The following is a 16830-nucleotide window of genomic DNA, read 5'->3' as shown; positions in this document are numbered from 1 at the left end:
GAGTGGTTCAGGGGGTCGGATAGGGAGGGAGAGAGAAGGTAGATCAGTAAGGGGAGACTGGATGGCTTAATCGGTGGGGAGAACTGCGGAGGAAGTGAACTGCTGGAGGAGAGTGGTTGCTACTGTGAATGGCAGAAAAGGTCTTGGGGGAGAAGGCATCCTGAACGGAAAAGGATCCTTAGTGGGAAGTATGCAGTGGAGGTTTGGAGTCAAAATTGAAACTTGATGGTTGCAGAGATGAGGACAGAGCATAGTCAGTGGAAGAGAGGGTTGATAGGAGAGTGAATGAGTAGTAAGCTGACCACTATGGTAAGCATAGTTAGTGGAAGAGAGGGTTGATCAGAGGTGAGGGACTGAGGAGTTGGCAGAAGCTGAAAGACCTTCTTTCCAGAGCGAGGGCTGAACTTGAGCTGACTCCAGAGCCTTCAGCCAGGAAGAAAGATGTCAGATGAAGATCTGGAAGATTTTGAGCCAGACCAGGATGATCTTGAAAAAGATGATGATGAGAAGGAGACTGAGGAGGGAGAGGACTACAGGAAAGAGGGAGAAGACTTATCTGAGGATGTGAGAGCTTGGAAAGGGAAGGGTCCTAAGGCAAAGGGAAAACATCAGGTGGGAAAGATGCCTGACTCCACTTTCTCTTGTAGTGGATACCCAACCCCCTCTCAGAGGACTTGATGAAAGAAGGACTTTCTTTGCTTTGTAAGACTGGTAATGGACTGGCTCACGCTTATGTCAAGCTGGAGGTCAAAGAGAGGTGTGTTTGTGAGGGACCAGATGAGGATTGTGAAAATTTTAGGCCTTATCTCCTTTCCCACCCTCATTCTTTGTCTTTCCTTTTCTTTCTTTCTCTCCCTTCCTTTCTTTCTTTTTTTGGTTGAGAGTTTAGATCTCTGTCATCTTGACCCAGTGGTGAAAGAAGGATAGAATTTATTTTTCAGAAACTCTGAGACTTCCTGTCTGAGCTGGTCTGGAGAAGTAGAAACTGAGACTATATGGGCATTCCTGCTGGACTCACTCATTTGTCCTTCAGAGTTTCAGTTCTCTGACTTTCACTGACACCTGGTCCCTGACCACAGTTAAAAACATACCTGCCTTCTTTTCCCCTGCCTCACCCCACCCATTTTGTTTCCCATTCTTCTCCCCAATAGATATATGTCATCTCCATATAACCTTTTGCTTCAGCACCTCTACCCAGTCCTTGCTAGACTTACACTAACTCTGACCCTTCCCTCTACCACGTTCTAGGGATCTGACAGACATCTACTTACTACGCTCTTATATCCATCTACGCTATGTGGATGTTTCTGAGAATCATCTGACAGACTTGTCCCCACTCAATTACCTTACCCACCTGCTCTGGCTCAAGGCTGATGGTAACCGGCTGCGAAGTGCCCGTCTGGATGAACTGCCCTATCTGCAGATTGCCAGTTTTGCTTATAACCAGATCACTGACACTGAGGGCATCTGTCATCCTCGTCTGGGCAGCCTGGATCTCAAAGGTGGGCCCTTCAGAATGGCTGCACATGATTCTTTCCTTCCTAACCCGGGGCCAACAGAAGCGGGCAGTATGTGATCCTTGGCTATGCCACGCAGTAATCTGCATTCATTGACTTAACCACTCATTATAACATTCATTACAATTTTGTATACTGAAGATCTATTGTTGTTAAGTGCTGGCGAGTTGGTTCGGACTCATAGCGAACCTGTATAGGGTTTCTGAGGAGTGGCTGGTGGGTTTGAACCACCAACCTTGTGGTTAGCAGTCCAGTGCTTATTCTACAGCACCACACCAGGTTTCTGTTGCTGGAGATATAGCAGACAGCAAAAAATCAAAGTAAACTAGAAAGAAAAGAAAAGAAAAAAATCTTTATTCTCATGTAATTTACCTTCTAGTTTAGTTGAGGGAGACAATTAGCAATGAATATAGTAAGTAAATATATTAAAAGGAGATGAGTGCCACAGAAAAAACTAGCTCAGGGTAAGGGTGGGGGTTGTTGTTGTTAAGTGCCATTGAGTCGGGTCCGACCCATAGCGACCCTGTACAGGGTTTCCAAGGGTGTAAATCTTTACGGGAGTAGAAAGCCTCATCTTTCTCCCGCGGAGCGGCTGGTAGTTTCGAACCGCTGACCTTAAGGTTCGCAGCCCGATTCGTAACCACTACGCTACCAGAGCTCCTTTAAGGGTGGGGGTAGAGGCGATCATTTCAAACAGGTTGATTAGGACAGGCAGCATGGAAATGAAGACATCGTGCAAAGACTTGAAGTAGGAGGGGGATTGCTAGGTACTCTTCTTTCACTCCTCAAAAGGCCTTAGGCCCTTGGACTACCAGATCGCTACCTCCAGGGTCCCTTCACTGTTCACCTAGCATTAGAAAGAGGATGATGCAGAGGCTCCTGGAAAATCAGTCTCAAATGCTCCCAGAAAATCATCTAGAGTGGCCTTTTGAACTCTTGATTCTCCTCTTCCTCCCCAGGGAACCACATTCGCATGGTGACAGGTCTGGACCCCCAAAAGTTGAACAGCCTACACACACTGGAGCTTCGGGGAAACCAGCTGGACAGCACCCTGGGGATCAACCTCCCTAAGCTAAAGAATCTATTTCTGGTAGCTCACTGGGTCAGACAGTGGGAAAGGAAAGAGGGCACTGTCCTGAGGGCCAGGACAACTGGTTTTCAGTAGGTCCAGCCACTTTGTCATAATAGTAACTGGTTTAATTATTGAGTCCCTTGGAAGCCCTATACAGGGTTACTATGGGTCAGAACTGACTTGATGGAACTTAACAACAACAGCTTTGCCCTGGTGTGGTGCTGTAGGATAAGCACTAGACCGCAAGGTCGGTTTGAACTGCAAGGTTGGCGGTTCAAATCTACCAATCGCTCCTTGGAAACCCTATACAGGGTCTCTATAAGTCAGAACTGCCTTGGCGGCATTAAAACAACAATAACTTTGTGACAGATTCTGTTGAGATACAAAGATAAAACAGATATGGTGATTAACACCTAGCAGGGATGATGCTACATAAAGCATGGATAATAGATAATTTGTTTGATACAAGTAGCAGCATAACATGACATAACTGAGGGACAGACATCAGTTTAAAGGGACCACTTAAATGTTTAGTTTTTTAGATTCTTCAGCATCTTCATTCCAAGATGGTACTGAAGCCACTTCTCCTTGGTAGCTGAGTGGGGGCTCATGGGCCTAAGAGTAGCTGGAAGCATCTTTTTCTAATTAGAGGTGGCTTTGGTACCCTGTTGACACTATAGAATAGACAGATGTTGGGCTGCTAGCCACAAGGTCATCCAGTTTAAGCTCAAAGGCTTCTTTGTGGGAGAAAGGTGAGGCTGTCTGCTCCTGTAAAGATTTACAGTCTTGGAAACCCTATCAAGGGTTGCTATGCGTCAAAATCGACTTGATGGCAGTGGGCTTCATTTTTTTTTTTTTTGGTAGGATGCATTGCAGGGGTTACTGCTGGCCTTTCTCTGGGGTGGAAGCTTTTCCTGGATGTCTTCCTCTTCATAGATAAATCTCTAACTCCCTTTGCTCCCCTCCTCCACCTTTCCCTCTCTTTACCTCTTGGGTTTCCTCTTTTGCTTCATTTCTTTCTGATTTTGCTTCCTTACCTACTCCTACTCTCCCTCCCAGTCTATCTATTGTGTCTTGGAGTCTAGGCCCAGAACATGCTGAAGAAGGTGGAAGGCTTGGAGAAACTAAGCAATCTCACTACCTTGCATCTTCGAGACAACCAAATTGAAACTCTGAATGGCTTTTCTGAGGAAATGAAGTCCCTTCAGTATCTAAACCTGAGGTATGCACCCCCTCCAAGCTGTACCTTGCTCCTTTCCCTGACCAGGAGAAGCTTTTGTCTCTCAGATTCCTCCCTGGCCTTGACCCCCAAACATACCACTCCCAGATCCTCACCTTATCCTTCATCCTGACCATCACTCCTCCTCCCCTTACTTTTACATTCAGTCCTGATTATCAAACTATGACCATTATAACCTGCAACCCCTGAGTCTTTATTCATTCAGTTCACAATTACTGAGAATGTGCTATGTGCTAGGTCTTGTGCTGTGTTCTAGGAACATCTAGAGGAATCATAGGCAGTCCTTAAGGCCTCATGGTCTGGCTGCAATGGTTAAGCACTTGGCTGCTAACCAAAAGGTTGATGGTTTAAACCCACTCAGAGGCACCATGGGAGAGAGACCTGAGGATCTCCTTCCATAAAAACTACAGCCTAGGAAACCCTATGGGGCAGTTCTACTTTGTCACATGGGGTCACTATGAGTCAAAAATCAACTCCGTGTCACCTAAAAACAACCACCCCCATATGAGTTTCCTTTGTTCTCCCCTCCATCTTAGTTCCTCTTTTCATATTCTGCCTCTCTCCCACTGAGCCTCACCTGTAAAGGATGACTCCCTTACTGATAGGAAAATCAAGGTGAGCTCATATTTGGAGAGAATTTGAAAGGAAGTCTCCAGGTAGAAAGATACTGTGTCTTGGGACTCAGGGGGATTTTCTTTCAGCAGCTTTTCTCTGATGGAGGATATTTTGTGTGTTTCTTTAAGCAAAAATGTAAGGAAATTGCTTCCTTCTGCAGTGAATAAGACTAAATCCTTAGAGTTTGTAATAGAGTTTGTAACAAGTGGTTGCCCCTTAAAGTTCCAACTCCTCCCCTCACCCAGGAAGCAATCTCTTGCTATCCAGGTCTGTCACTTTGGCCTGGTTGGTGGTGGTGTGGTGTAAATGTTTGTGGTTGACGGGTTGTTTTGAGTTGTCTCAATGACTAGGAGGTGACTCTGGGGCTAGAGATGCTAAATATCCTACCATGCACTGGACAGTCCAACACAAAATGCCTGCAGCACTCCCACTGGGGAACAACTGTGTGAGGTTCTTCACCCCATTGGGATGAGATTGGAACATTTAGAAGAGCATGCTTTTCTAAAAGTTTGAAGAACATAAAAATAAACACAGACTATTACATAATGAGGCATATTAGGAGATTGTTCTTTGGGCTAAGAGGCCCTAACCCATCCCTGGCTTTCAGCTCCTTCCTGTGAGGAGACCCAACATAGCACCTACCATTCTGAGTGCATGCTTAGATCCCAGTTCCTTCTCCACTGGTCTAATTCCTACCTTTTAACCTCTGAGCACTGAACTGCACTGGACTGCTAGCTGCAAGGTCAGCAGTTCAAACCCACTAGCCACTCACTGAACACCCTATACAGAGTTCCTGTGAGTCAGAACCCACTCAAAGACACGTAACAGTTAACAACAACAACCTCTGATTAAGTGTGATTGACATAGAAAAAGTCTTTCACCTTCCAGGGAGATTTCCTCCCTCCTCTCTCACTATGGGGCAGAATGTGGCCTACCTTTGCTGCTCCAAAAGGATAAAGACAGCACATTACAGGATATAATACAGCACTTAGAGATTCCTTCATGAGTGGAAACAGGACATGAGTGGGGTTGCGTTGGGCATCTCTGCCACAAATGTGACAATGCTTGGCAGGCCAATCCACAGGGACAGTGTTCCTAGGGAAACAGAAGCCCAGTGGGAGAGTCCCTCAGATACCCTATGCCTGATAGTTTGGCCCCCAAAGCCCATTATTCCTGGGCGAACTCTTCCTGACCCCACTGGCAGGGGCAATATGGTGACTGACCTGGGAGAGCTAAGCAAACTTCGGGATCTACCCAAGCTTCGGGCCCTAGTGCTGCTGGAAAACCCATGCACAGATGAGAGTGACTACCGCCAAGAGGCCCTGGTACAAATGGTGCACCTTGAACGCCTGGACAAGGACTTCTACGAGGACGAGGAGCGGGCTGAAGCTGAGGAGATCCGTCAGAGGATGAAGGAGGAACAGGAGCATGATCCTGAGCCTGATCCTGAGGAGAAACCAGATCAGTCAACAAAGCAGCAGCAGCTCTAGCCTCTGAGGATGGTAAGGGAGCCAGCAGAAGCAGGAAGAGGAGGTCACAGGCGTGAGTGGATAGGGGAAGAGAAGTTCCTGCGAGAAAGGGTGGGTGAGAAAAAATGAGGGAAGGGCTAATGCAGGAGAACCCTAGGAGAGGCCAGGTTAGGAGTCAAGGGCATCTCAGGTTGAAGAGGAAGGACCTAAAGGGCTTGAGAAGGAGCTGAGAAGGCTTAGGAGACTGGCATAGCATTATCAAAGTTGGCGGGTGGTTGAGCAGCCACCCCTTTCATAGAGTGAAGGTCAGTTAGGATAGGATAGATCCAGGCCCATGGGGGGTAGGTTGGTGGTGGCATATGAGGAACACAGCTGTGTGTAGGAGAGAAGGCAGGAGAGGAAGATCTTGCACTAAAAATTTGAAGCTGAAAATAACAGGACAACAGGAGTAGGGATGGAGTGGGAGGGAAGAAAGGATGGCTGGGTGAGGCAGAAGAAACTGGGATGAGACCAGGGAGCTATGGCAGCTGGACATTTGTATGGGGAAGAGGTTGAGACTGGGAGCTAGTAAGGCCCGGAGACTTGACTTCTGCCCTCTTCCTCCAGGAGATAAACGCACTGGCCCCAAGACCAGGCATGCCTACCAGTTGGGGCCTCAACTGTCACACCCTCATTAGGGACACTGGTACCTGCTTTTGTCTCTGAGCTCCTAATTCATTTCAACCTGTCGCCCAAGCTCTGTGCCTGCAACCTGGACCATATGGGGTGCAGGTGGACTGAGCCCTGCACTCACCCTCACATAGATCTGGGTGGGAGCCAAGCCTGGGTTGACTTAGATAGACTCAATGGATATTTGTAGGGTTCGATGAGGAGTAAACTGGGTGTTTAGGAAGATTCAATTTTCAAATAAAGAGACATTTCGATAACTCTTGTGTCTGACCTGGTTTGTGAGACACTATGCACTGGCAATGTGGGCTTCAGTTCCAAGATTATTGGGGTGAAACTGTGCCCGTAACTTTTGAGTGGGTCGAAGTGTGGGTATAAGCACACGCGCGGACGTAGGTGGCCAGGTTAGGGGTCACTCATTCTCCTCCCTATCGCTCTCCCGGAACCTTCCCCCGACCCCCACCCGCACTCCTACCTACGCCTCCACCCGCGGCTCCTGACTCATCGGGGGCTCCGGGTCACATGCGCCCGCCCGGCCCTATCGGCGCCTGCCCCCCTCCGCCCCCCGCCCGTCGCCCGGGAGCTGCCGCCGCTGCCGCCACCGCCACCACCTCCACCACCGCCACTACCGCCACTGCACTTCTGTCTGTTCTCTCAGAGTCGCTGCTGTCGCCACTGGCGGAGTCTGCAGCCCCGAGGTGAAGCTTCAGCCAGCTGGCCCCCCTCGGCTCCCTCCCCTTACCTCCGCGCCTCCAGCCGCAGCTCCTGGCCTCCCTTCTCCCCGCCTTAGCGCTTCTCCCGGCCACGCCGCAGCGCTGCGCACCTGCTTGCCTCTCCCGGCAGCCTCCTTCTCCCAGCCTTCCCAGACCCCTCTTTTCTGGCTGTTGCCCCCTCCTCACTTAGGTGCCCACCTGCTCGGCACTTATTTCTCTCTAGCTGCGCCTTTCTCCACCCTTGCCTCTTTTGCCCTCCTCGCCCTGGTTTTTAAATTCAGGTTTCCGGTGCTGTGCATTTTTATTCTGGTATGTCCTCCTGGCTTTGTATTTGGTGGAGTGTCTTCCCTCACCCTCCCTCTGCTCCCCAGATTTCTTCTAGACTCGCCTTCTCCTCCCCCTAGTCGCCCCTCTCCTGGCTTTTCCTTTTCCTGGCTACGCAGGGGAGGGATGGGAGGAGGGGGATTTGTCTGGGGACGGGGAGAGAATGGGCCCAGCTTTGACTTTTCTATGGGGTCGTCATCGTGCTCCTCCTCACTGTAACCCCCGGGCCTGGAGGCCCTTCCCCAAGGTTCTCTCCCCAGATTCTTGTCGCACCATTTCTTGGATAGAGGAAGGACACACTTCTGAGGGAGAGATTGAGACCTAAGAGTGTGGGTCAGCAGGCTTGGCATTTAACTTGGTGGTGGTGGGATGGGGGACTCTCATCTCAAAAGGAGAGTCCTAGCAGGTCAGACAGCCCCTCCTCTTTCTGACTCCAAAAAGAAATAACTGTAAGCTTGGCAGCCATTCTGCTCTGAGAATTGGGGGAACCCCAGACGCCAGCTGCTGAAGCTACTTGAGGGGGCGAGGGACCCACTGCCCCTTCCCTCTTCACTGTGGGGACCCTCCCTTCTCATCTTTTGATTTTACCCTGCCCCCCACTGCAGTGACCTCCTCTTCACTGCCTTGACCTTCTCCCCGCCTCTGGGGGGCGGGAGGGGGGAGGGCGATCCCTTCTCCAACCTGAGACTGCAGCCACCCCCCCCACCCCCACTGCAGTAACCTCTTTCTCTTTCCCAACCCTCCCTGCCTCTAGCCCCTCCCACTTACCTTAGGCTCCACCCTCTCTAAGCCTCTTGTCTTTCTCCTTCAGTTCCTTCCACCCGAGGAGATCCTAGGCATCATGTCGATAGAGAGGATCTGGGCCCGGGAGATCCTGGATTCCCGTGGGAATCCCACGGTGGAGGTGGATCTCCACACTGCCAAAGGTAATGGTGGGGTATGGGCTTTCTCACAGTCCCCACTTTTCAACCTCTTCGCTGGGTCTGCACCAGCCTGGATAATGGGAGGCTTTCCTCAACACCCAGTGGGGCCAGGCTCACCGCCTTGGTTATGAGGGGTGGATCCTCCTTGTACAGGGGAGCCAGAATAAACAGGTCTCTGTTCCACCGTGAGACATACCTGTTCTCTGGGTATCTGCATGTACAACTCTGCATATGCATATATGTGCTACCTGGCTGGCATGGCTTCCTTTCTGTGGGTTCCCACTTGTGCATATGGGGTATCATATGAGGCGGTTACTGCTTGTGCTTCAGGCTGAGTGTGTGTGTGTGTGTGTGTGTGTGTGTGGTCAGGGAGCAGGGTGGGGAGAAGGCCGGATGTTCAGGGCTGCAAGGCAGAAGTAATCCCTGGCCCAGTAGTGTCCTTCTTTTCCTCCCCTCCTAATTTCATGTTCCTCTTCCAGGTCTTTTCCGGGCAGCAGTGCCCAGTGGAGCCTCCACTGGCATCTATGAGGCACTGGAGCTAAGAGATGGTGACAAACAGCGTTACTTAGGCAAAGGTGAGGCCTTTCTTCTTTCTAGGCCCTTCTACCCCTCAGTCCTTACATCAGTCCCCAACCCTTTTCTAGCAAGCCCTCCCTCCTTTTCTCTCCTCCTGTCTTCTGGTCCCTCCTAGCCTGACCCATCCCCATGGCTCTGCCTCTCCCTAGGTGTCCTGAAGGCAGTGGACCACATCAACACCACTATCGCTCCAGCCCTCATCAGCTCAGTGAGGCCCACTTTTTGCTGGGGATGGCAGGACCGGGGGGCCAGGATAGAACCCTCAGGGAGGAAGGGGAGGAGAAAGGCCCACCTTTTAGGAATCATGATTACAAGGATAGTGAGGAGACAGACCCCCTTCTTGCCCCCTGCTCCCAGGGGGGACTCAGGTCCTCTAATCCAGACAGGCCCTGTGACAGGGATCTGGTAGGATGTTGGCCAGATGTAAGCCTGTGTACAAATGGGAGTCCCTGCCCTAGGACCCAGCCTCCACCTTGGCCCTGAGTGATGGGGCTGTGTCCACAGGGTATCTCTGTGGTGGAACAAGAGAAACTGGACAACTTGATGCTGGAGTTGGATGGGACTGAAAACAAATGTAAGCAGGAACTGGGAGAAGGTGGGTAGAAACGAGGGTGGGCACATGAAAAGCAGGTGGAGAACTGGAGGGGCCAGTGCTGTGGGGACTTTGTCAGGAAGGGCTGCCAGAGGACTAGCCCTTCTTCCATCCTTCTTTCATAGCCAGAGCCAAGAGAAGGTGAGTTTCACTGCAATGGGAGGCAGTGATGCTAGATGGAAACAAGAACTTCTTTGCATAAAGAGGAGAGAGCTGGTGTTGGGTAGTTTGTTCTTAGGGATGTTTAAAATTAGGTCGGTTCTCTGTCCTTTTCTACCATCTTCTCCCCACCTTCTGCTCTTCCCCTGCTATTTGCAGAGGAGAATGGATGAGCTGCATGGATCTCTGAAAGTCCCTATTGCAGGGGTAAGGAGGGAGAGGAGGGGGTGTCTCCTCTGTTAGCTCCTTTGGGGATCATAGGTAAAAGCAAGGGCTGGAAAAAGCAGTGGACCTTTTTTATTGCTAAGTTTTCTCTTCTTTGATCTCCCAGCCAAGTTTGGGGCCAATGCCATCCTGGGTGTATCCCTGGCTGTGTGTAAGGCGGGGGCAGCTGAGCGGGAATTGCCCCTGTATCGGCATATTGCTCAGCTGGCCGGGAACTCAGACCTCATCCTGCCTGTGCCGGTGAGCACTACGCTGTAACTATGCCTATCCCAGGGGTGGGTGGAAGAGTGAATGGGAAACCCAAGGGGAATGATGGAAGGAAAATGAATCGCAACAATGAATGACAAGCAAGAATAGAGCACAGACTCTTGAGTTTGAGAAGCTGGGGCAAATTTTGGCTTGGAATAGCCATGGGTTAGCATTCCCAGGGTAGAGCAGGAAAGATTCTTTGACTCTTTGTCCTCTTGTGGCTCCCTAGGCCTTCAACGTGATCAATGGTGGATCTCATGCTGGAAACAAGTTGGCCATGCAGGAATTCATGATCCTCCCTGTGGGTGCTGAGAGCTTTCGGGATGCCATGCGACTTGGGGCAGAGGTCTACCACACACTCAAGGGGGTCATCAAGGACAAGTATGGCAAAGATGCCACCAATGTGGGGGATGAAGGTGGCTTTGCCCCCAATATTCTAGAGAACAGTGAAGGTGAGGCCACAAGCCCCACTACCAACTCTTAAGTTCTACTCTATTCTGGGACATCAGGAAGGGCTACACCCTTCACCAAGTTCTGTAGAGGAGTTAGGGGTTCTTGAGCTCCTGGTATCCAACGGTATTACTAAATAGCCCATAGAGGAATTATCAGAAGGCCTGCAAATTTACATGCAGGCCTAAAAGGACCATCTTTTCCCTGCTCAGCCAGATCTGGTAGCATCTGTAAGTCCTTACTGAAGCCCCTGGGGATGTTGGGAGATGGCCTAGGTGACCTGTGGGATTCAGGCTTTGCTTTAACTCCATAGGGTTTTTGGTGTGATGAGACATAACAAATTCCGGGAAATCCATTCTAAATTTCTCCCTATCCTCACACCAACCTTTTTTGGCTCTAGGATCCCTAGTTTTTCTGTTAGTGAATAGAAGCATTGTTGTTGTTGTTAAGTGCTGTCGAGTCTGTTCCAACCCATAGTGACCCTGTATAGGGTTTCCAAGGAGCAGCTGGTGAGCTTGAACCACCAACCTTGCAGTTCAAACGGCTTTGGAGTCTGGCGCGTTAACCCACAGTGCCACACCAGGACTCCTATGGAAGCATTATAGGTAGTGGTTAAGAGTTAAGATTTTGGGACCAAATTACATGGATTTGAAACATGACTTTGAAGAGTTACTGATTGATTTTCTTATCTGTACAAAGGGGATAAACCAATGTCTACCTCCTGGGGGCAGTGGTGCCTTCCATGGGAGACCCTGGTTTAATTCCTGGCCATCTGTCAATGGAAGCTTGTGTGTTGCTATCATGCTACTATATAGGTAAGCCTCCACTGACTGCAGAGCTTCCAGATTCAAACCAAGGCCTTGTGATCTACATCCCAAAATCAGCCAGTGAAAGCACCATGGTTAACAATGGTCTAGTCTGCAGCTGATCATGGAGTAGTGCTCAGCTGATCACTGGGGAATGTTTCATTCTGTTACTCAGAAGGTTACCATGAGCCTAGGCTGACTTGATGGCAGCTAATGACAAAGTCTCATTGTGAAGATTAAATGAGATCATCTACGTAAAGTTTCTAGTTGATATGTTGTTAAGTGCTGTCGGTCGGTTCTGACTCATAGTGATCCATAGGAGCAGCTGATGGGTTTGAACCACTGACCTTTTGGTTTGCAGACCAGCGCTTATCCTACAGCCCTTAATACATTATAGCTATTAGCAGCAAAACCCAAACCATTATAAACGGAATCCCTGTCCTTTGCCTTCTTACAAGATGGCCTGTTCCTCCTAGACCTGGGGATCCCCCCAATGACCTTAACCAAATTCTCCCCAACAGCAGTTCTCCACTTCTGCCCTGACTTTTCTTCCTGTCCATCCTTCCTTGTCCACTCCTGCTGCTGCTTATAATCTCCCTCTATTCCACCCCTAGCCTTGGAGCTGGTGAAGGAAGCCATCGACAAGGCTGGCTACACAGAAAAGATTGTCATTGGCATGGATGTCGCTGCCTCGGAGTTTTATCGTGATGGCAAATATGACTTGGACTTCAAGTCTCCCCCTGATCCTTCTCGATACATCACTGGGGACCAGCTGGGGGCCCTGTACCAGGACTTTGTCAGGGACTATCCTGGTGAGAACAGGGAGGGAGTGTGGGAGAGAGGGCAGTGGGTTCTGGCACAGTTGCCACAAAGTGTCCTAAGAAGAACCTGAGAGCCAGGGATGGATGACAGAGCCCCCTGTAGACTAGGCTTTGTATGGAACACAGATATGCAGGGAGCTATGATGCATGCATCTGTTTCATCTGCTCTGGGTCTTGAATATCAGGAACTCTGAAATTATAAGGACCATGATGGTGAAAGGATGACTTGCATTTAACAAGCATGCAACTAGCACACTTCAGTGCCCCTGGTTGATTAAATGGTGATGCTAAAGGGTCTGGGACTGATATGTGAATAGAAAAGAAGGCCAAGGATAGATGGGATCACCTGCTTCACATCTACCAAAGGTTCTTAGTCCACAAGATAAAGCAGGAGAAAACAGAAATTGTAACATGATTTAAACTAATAGTAAGGAAAGGCTTCCCAGTAGTCAGAATTTTTGTTGTTAAGTGCCATCAAGTTAGGTCTGACTCATATTGACCCTATATTGAGTTTCCAAGGAGCAGCTGGCTGGTGGATTTGAACCACCAGCCTTGCAGTTAGTAGTCCAGTGCTTATCCTACAGTACCACATCAGAATAGGGAAATGCAAAGATATTCTGAGGAAGGCTGTGAACCTTTGTTCTTGGAAGTTTCATGAAATAAGAATCAAGATTAGAATCAGAGCAGGCTGGCTTTGGGATAGAGGCAAGGATGAGCAAGGGAACCTCTATATTTCAAGGAATCAAAGAGCCAGGTCGGGGGTGGGGGTGGGGGTGGTTGGTGGTTATTTCCTGATACAGAGACCCAGGGAGGATTAATAGTCTCGTCTCTCTCTCCACCTGCAGTGGTCTCCATTGAAGATCCCTTTGACCAGGATGATTGGGCTGCCTGGTCCAAGTTCACAGCCAATGTAGGGATCCAGATTGTCGGTGATGACCTAACAGTAACCAACCCAAAGCGTATTGAGCGGGCAGTGGAGGAAAAGGCCTGCAACTGCCTGCTGCTCAAGGTCAACCAGATTGGCTCAGTCACCGAAGCCATCCAGGCGTGAGTGACTCCTACTTCTTTCCTACTCAGATCCTGTCTGCACTGGTCTCTTCTTGCAAGAGTGCCTACCTTACCCCTACCCAGTGATGCCCAAGAGAACAGGGAGCCTAAAATTACCAGCACAGTTCTCTCAGTTCTGCTCCCTCCACCCCTCGCCCTCTGCTCCTCTCCCAATTTCCCTCTACTTGTTTCTTGACTTAGACCAATTTTGGGGTTGGGAAGAGCATGCTCGGTGAGAGGGGCTGGGGAGATCAGTGCAGGTGTATGGTATGGATACAGGTGCAAGCTGGCCCAGGAGAATGGCTGGGGGGTCATGGTGAGCCATCGCTCAGGAGAGACAGAGGACACGTTCATCGCTGACCTGGTTGTAGGGTTGTGCACAGGTCAGGTGAGTGGGGCAGCCCGGTGAGTGGGGGGAGATGTTTGTGGGATTGGTGGGTTGTAGGTTCAGGTGGGTCTCTCCTTCCAAGTGGTTGAGGATGTCAGGGGAATTCTGAAGCAGGGGGTGTAAGTTCCCTTTTATGTGGTGAAGGGTACTTCAGTCACTGAGCTGTATATCTTTTGGGATGTTTCAGATCAAGACTGGTGCCCCATGCCGTTCTGAGCGTCTGGCCAAGTATAACCAGCTCATGAGGTGAGGGAGCCTGAGGAATGGGACCCCATGGGCACAGTTGGTTAGAAGTCTTGTTTGCCCACCATTCTAACTTCAATGCCCAGAGTCTGGTAAAGGAAGATATCCAGGAAATACTTGTGGCTCAAGGTCGGATTGATTGATCCTAGTGGTCACATGAACGAGCCAGGAAATACTCACCCTTGGTCACAGAGGGGCCTTGGAGGCTGGAGGGATTCCTAGAGAGAGAAACAGGAGTCTCCTGCTTTCCTGACTGTTTCCTTTCTGTCTCATCTCAGAATTGAAGAAGAGCTGGGGGATGAGGCACGCTTCGCTGGACATAATTTCCGCAATCCCAGTGTACTGTGATCCCCCTCCTGGAGATTTGGAACCTCTCTCCCATTTTCCTTGAACCCCTTTCTTCCTGTCTTGATCTGTGATATTTCACCTGCTGAGATACCCTAAATCCCAGGGCGCCAGCCCAGAACTTCCCTGATGAACCTGCCCCAGCTGCTCCTTGGCTTACCCAATCCCACGCTGTCTCTGCTTTCTCTTCTCTGGGCCCCACTTTTTGGGTTTTCCCACTCTCCGCTTCTCCTTCCTTTCTAGTCTTTCCTCAAAACTTGGAAATAGGGATGAGAATTACAAAGGGGGGGGTGTCTATGGAAGAATGATTAGGGTCTGTGACAGGAACATCAGGGTTGGTGTGTTGAGGTGTTTAGAGTGGGGTCATGTGTCACTAGTACTTTGCGCTTGTTCCATGAGTCTCCCATGTTGCCTATGAACTGTGAATTAGGGAGAGTGCTGGGTGTATGGGCATACCTGGTCTAAGGCTTCAGTGTATATATGTATGTTTGTTATTTATTTATTTATCTTCCATTCATTCCATTAATTATTTCCTCATAACCACTAGGGCCTAAAACTGGCCTGATTTGAAGGGACTATGTGGCTGTGGATCTCAGTATGACCTAGGACAAGAGGTCTTGCTGGAACGGGAAGGATAGCAGCAAAAGGGCCTTACCATCAATCCCTTTGTCTGAGTTCTCCCTTAACCACAGCCTGGGTGGGTCCAGAGGTGGGGCTGTGTGCCTGGGGAATCTTCCCCTTTCAGTCTCTCCCCAGCTCTAGGTTTCCTGGTCTTCCTTCAGCTGCACCAGAGCAATGCCTCACTCCCCCGGGCCATGTTCCACAGTTGCCACCACCTTTGTGGTGTTGAGAGCACCACCATTAAAGTTTGAATCACAGTGCATGATTGTGTCTGAAGAGTCTTAACTCGAGTCTACCTGAGAGGAGAGAAGACTGAGCCACTGGAAGGGGATGAAACTGGCTAGCAGCTCTGGGGAGGGCAGAAAGATGCACTGAACAAATATGGCCCAAACAATGACACTGCCTACCTGCCCCTGCCCCAACCAGTGGAGCCCAAGCAACAAGCCTGGCCCCAGGACCAATGTGCATTAGGGGTTGTTAACCTGGGGTTTGGAGAGTCCCTGGGCAGTACAAATGGTTATTTGCTCAGCTGCTAACTAAAAAGTTGGAGGCTGCATATACAGAGGCACCTTGGAAGAAGGGCCTAGTGATCAGCCTAAGAAAATTCAACCATTGAAAACCCCTTGGAGCACAGCTCTACTCTGACATAGATGGGGTCACCATGAGTCAGAATTGACTTAGCAAGTGGTATAAACTGGGGTCCAGGAGTCCCTGAAGGTATTAAAGGAATAAAACTGTGGAGGACAGCACCAATTCCCAGACTGAGCCTCTCCCAAACAAAATCCTGGCTGATTCTGGGATAGAGCAGGAAGTATGGTCATAACCCTCTGCAAGATGAGGAACTGGTGAGGGAAGAATGTTAGCAGGAAGTGTAGGGGAAGGCAGGAAGTGAAGAATCTTGAGTCCTAAATATTCAGAAATTGACGTCGTCAACATGCCCTCTGGCTGGGTCAGGCTATGTATAGAGTACTAGTATGTGGCTAGAGATCCCCTGTATCTCTCTTTTCTGTGGAGCCCCACCAATGAGACGCCTGCCTAGGAACTAACCCAGTTCCTTGGATTGGGAAGTCACGGTACTTAACAGGTAGGTACTGCACTGGTGAGCTGTGGCCACTAGAGGGAGCCCAGGTTCTGTAGAACATGCAGTATACTGCTGGAGAACAGGAAGAATTTCAAGGTTGTACCTTCTGTGGCCAAGTGGCAGCATCAGGCGTAGCAACAGTAGTAAGGTTGGCCCAGGATCGGGCAGTATTTCGTTCTACTGTGCATAAGGTCGCTATGAGTCTTGGCACCGACTCGATGGCACCTAACAACAGCAACCTTCTGTGGACCTCCCACTCTGCTCTTTAAATTCTGGGCCTGGGCTACTTCTGCAGTCCTGTCCAACTCCAGGACTAAAAGGATTTCAGTTTTGTATAGGCAGGGCCCATTTCCCTCTCGTCTTTCCTCCTGGGTCCCTAACACCTCAGCCATTTATTCAGTTCAAAGAGTTTCTGCCCCCTCTCCTCTTCTGTGCCTCTTAAGGACAGTGTGGGCATCTCATCTTTCTGTTCACTCCTAGCAGGGCTTCTGTGTCCCTCTTGAGGCTCACCATACTTAGCACCACTGTTTTCTCCGAGGTCCATGACTCCCATCTTTCCTAACTCCTAGATTTACCAGGATTAATCTGGTTCTGGTTTGAGCCAGATTTCTTGCCTCCCTCCTTGCCTTTTCTCAACCATGCTCACACCTCCTCCCCCCCCCCCCCCCCCCAGGTACCAGATTGGATT

The 16830-nt window shown here is 49.8% G+C and overlaps 2 protein-coding genes across 3 annotated transcripts; both read left to right on the top strand.

Moving 5' to 3' along the window:
* The first annotated feature begins 441 nt into the window (after positions 1-441).
* LRRC23 (leucine rich repeat containing 23) lies at positions 442-5934 on the top strand. Its single transcript, XM_006862755.1, has 6 exons — positions 442-564; positions 648-757; positions 1249-1502; positions 2477-2607; positions 3675-3811; positions 5649-5934. Exons 1-6 carry the CDS (start codon positions 442-444, stop codon positions 5932-5934), a joined length of 1041 nt encoding a protein of 346 aa, XP_006862817.1.
* A 2514-nt stretch (positions 5935-8448) lies between these two features.
* Positions 8449-14883, top strand: ENO2 (enolase 2 (gamma, neuronal)). Of its 2 annotated transcripts, XM_006862628.1 has the most exons (11): positions 8449-8542; positions 9019-9114; positions 9265-9323; positions 9620-9689; positions 10198-10331; positions 10570-10792; positions 12211-12408; positions 13263-13464; positions 13744-13852; positions 14040-14098; positions 14374-14883. In XM_006862628.1, exons 1-11 carry the CDS (start codon positions 8458-8460, stop codon positions 14441-14443), a joined length of 1305 nt encoding a protein of 434 aa, XP_006862690.1. In that variant the 5' UTR covers positions 8449-8457; the 3' UTR covers positions 14444-14883. The 2 variants fall into 2 exon arrangements, with proteins under 2 accessions (XP_006862690.1, XP_006862691.1); XM_006862629.1 differs by lacking the exons at positions 9265-9323; positions 9620-9689 and having other exon boundaries at positions 8458-8542; positions 14374-14443.
* Positions 14884-16830: the final 1947 nt, after the last annotated feature.

This window comes from Chrysochloris asiatica, unplaced genomic scaffold, assembly GCF_000296735.1.
Source record: "Chrysochloris asiatica unplaced genomic scaffold, ChrAsi1.0 scaffold00050, whole genome shotgun sequence".
Taxonomy (NCBI): Eukaryota; Metazoa; Chordata; class Mammalia; order Afrosoricida; family Chrysochloridae; genus Chrysochloris; species Chrysochloris asiatica.
The sequence above is the reverse complement of the archived record's forward strand: the minus strand, read 5'-3'. Positions and strand labels throughout refer to the sequence as shown.

What these genes read in the sequence shown, in the direction of transcription:
- ENO2 (XM_006862628.1), top strand. Translation starts at nt 8,458, where the DNA reads ATGTCGATAGAGAGGATCTGGGCCCGGGAGATCCTGGATTCCCGTGGG. An exon ending in ACAGCGTTACTTAGGCAAAG is followed by an intron (nt 9,115 to 9,264) that starts GTGAGGCCTTTC and finishes GCCTCTCCCTAG; the next exon opens with GTGTCCTGAAGGCAGTGGAC. An exon ending in GTCACCGAAGCCATCCAGGC is followed by an intron (nt 13,465 to 13,743) that starts GTGAGTGACTCC and finishes GTATGGATACAG; the next exon opens with GTGCAAGCTGGCCCAGGAGA.
- LRRC23 (XM_006862755.1), top strand. Translation starts at nt 442, where the DNA reads ATGTCAGATGAAGATCTGGAAGATTTTGAGCCAGACCAGGATGATCTT. An exon ending in GAGAAGACTTATCTGAGGAT is followed by an intron (nt 565 to 647) that starts GTGAGAGCTTGG and finishes TTTCTCTTGTAG; the next exon opens with TGGATACCCAACCCCCTCTC. An exon ending in AGCTAAAGAATCTATTTCTG is followed by an intron (nt 2,608 to 3,674) that starts GTAGCTCACTGG and finishes CTTGGAGTCTAG; the next exon opens with GCCCAGAACATGCTGAAGAA.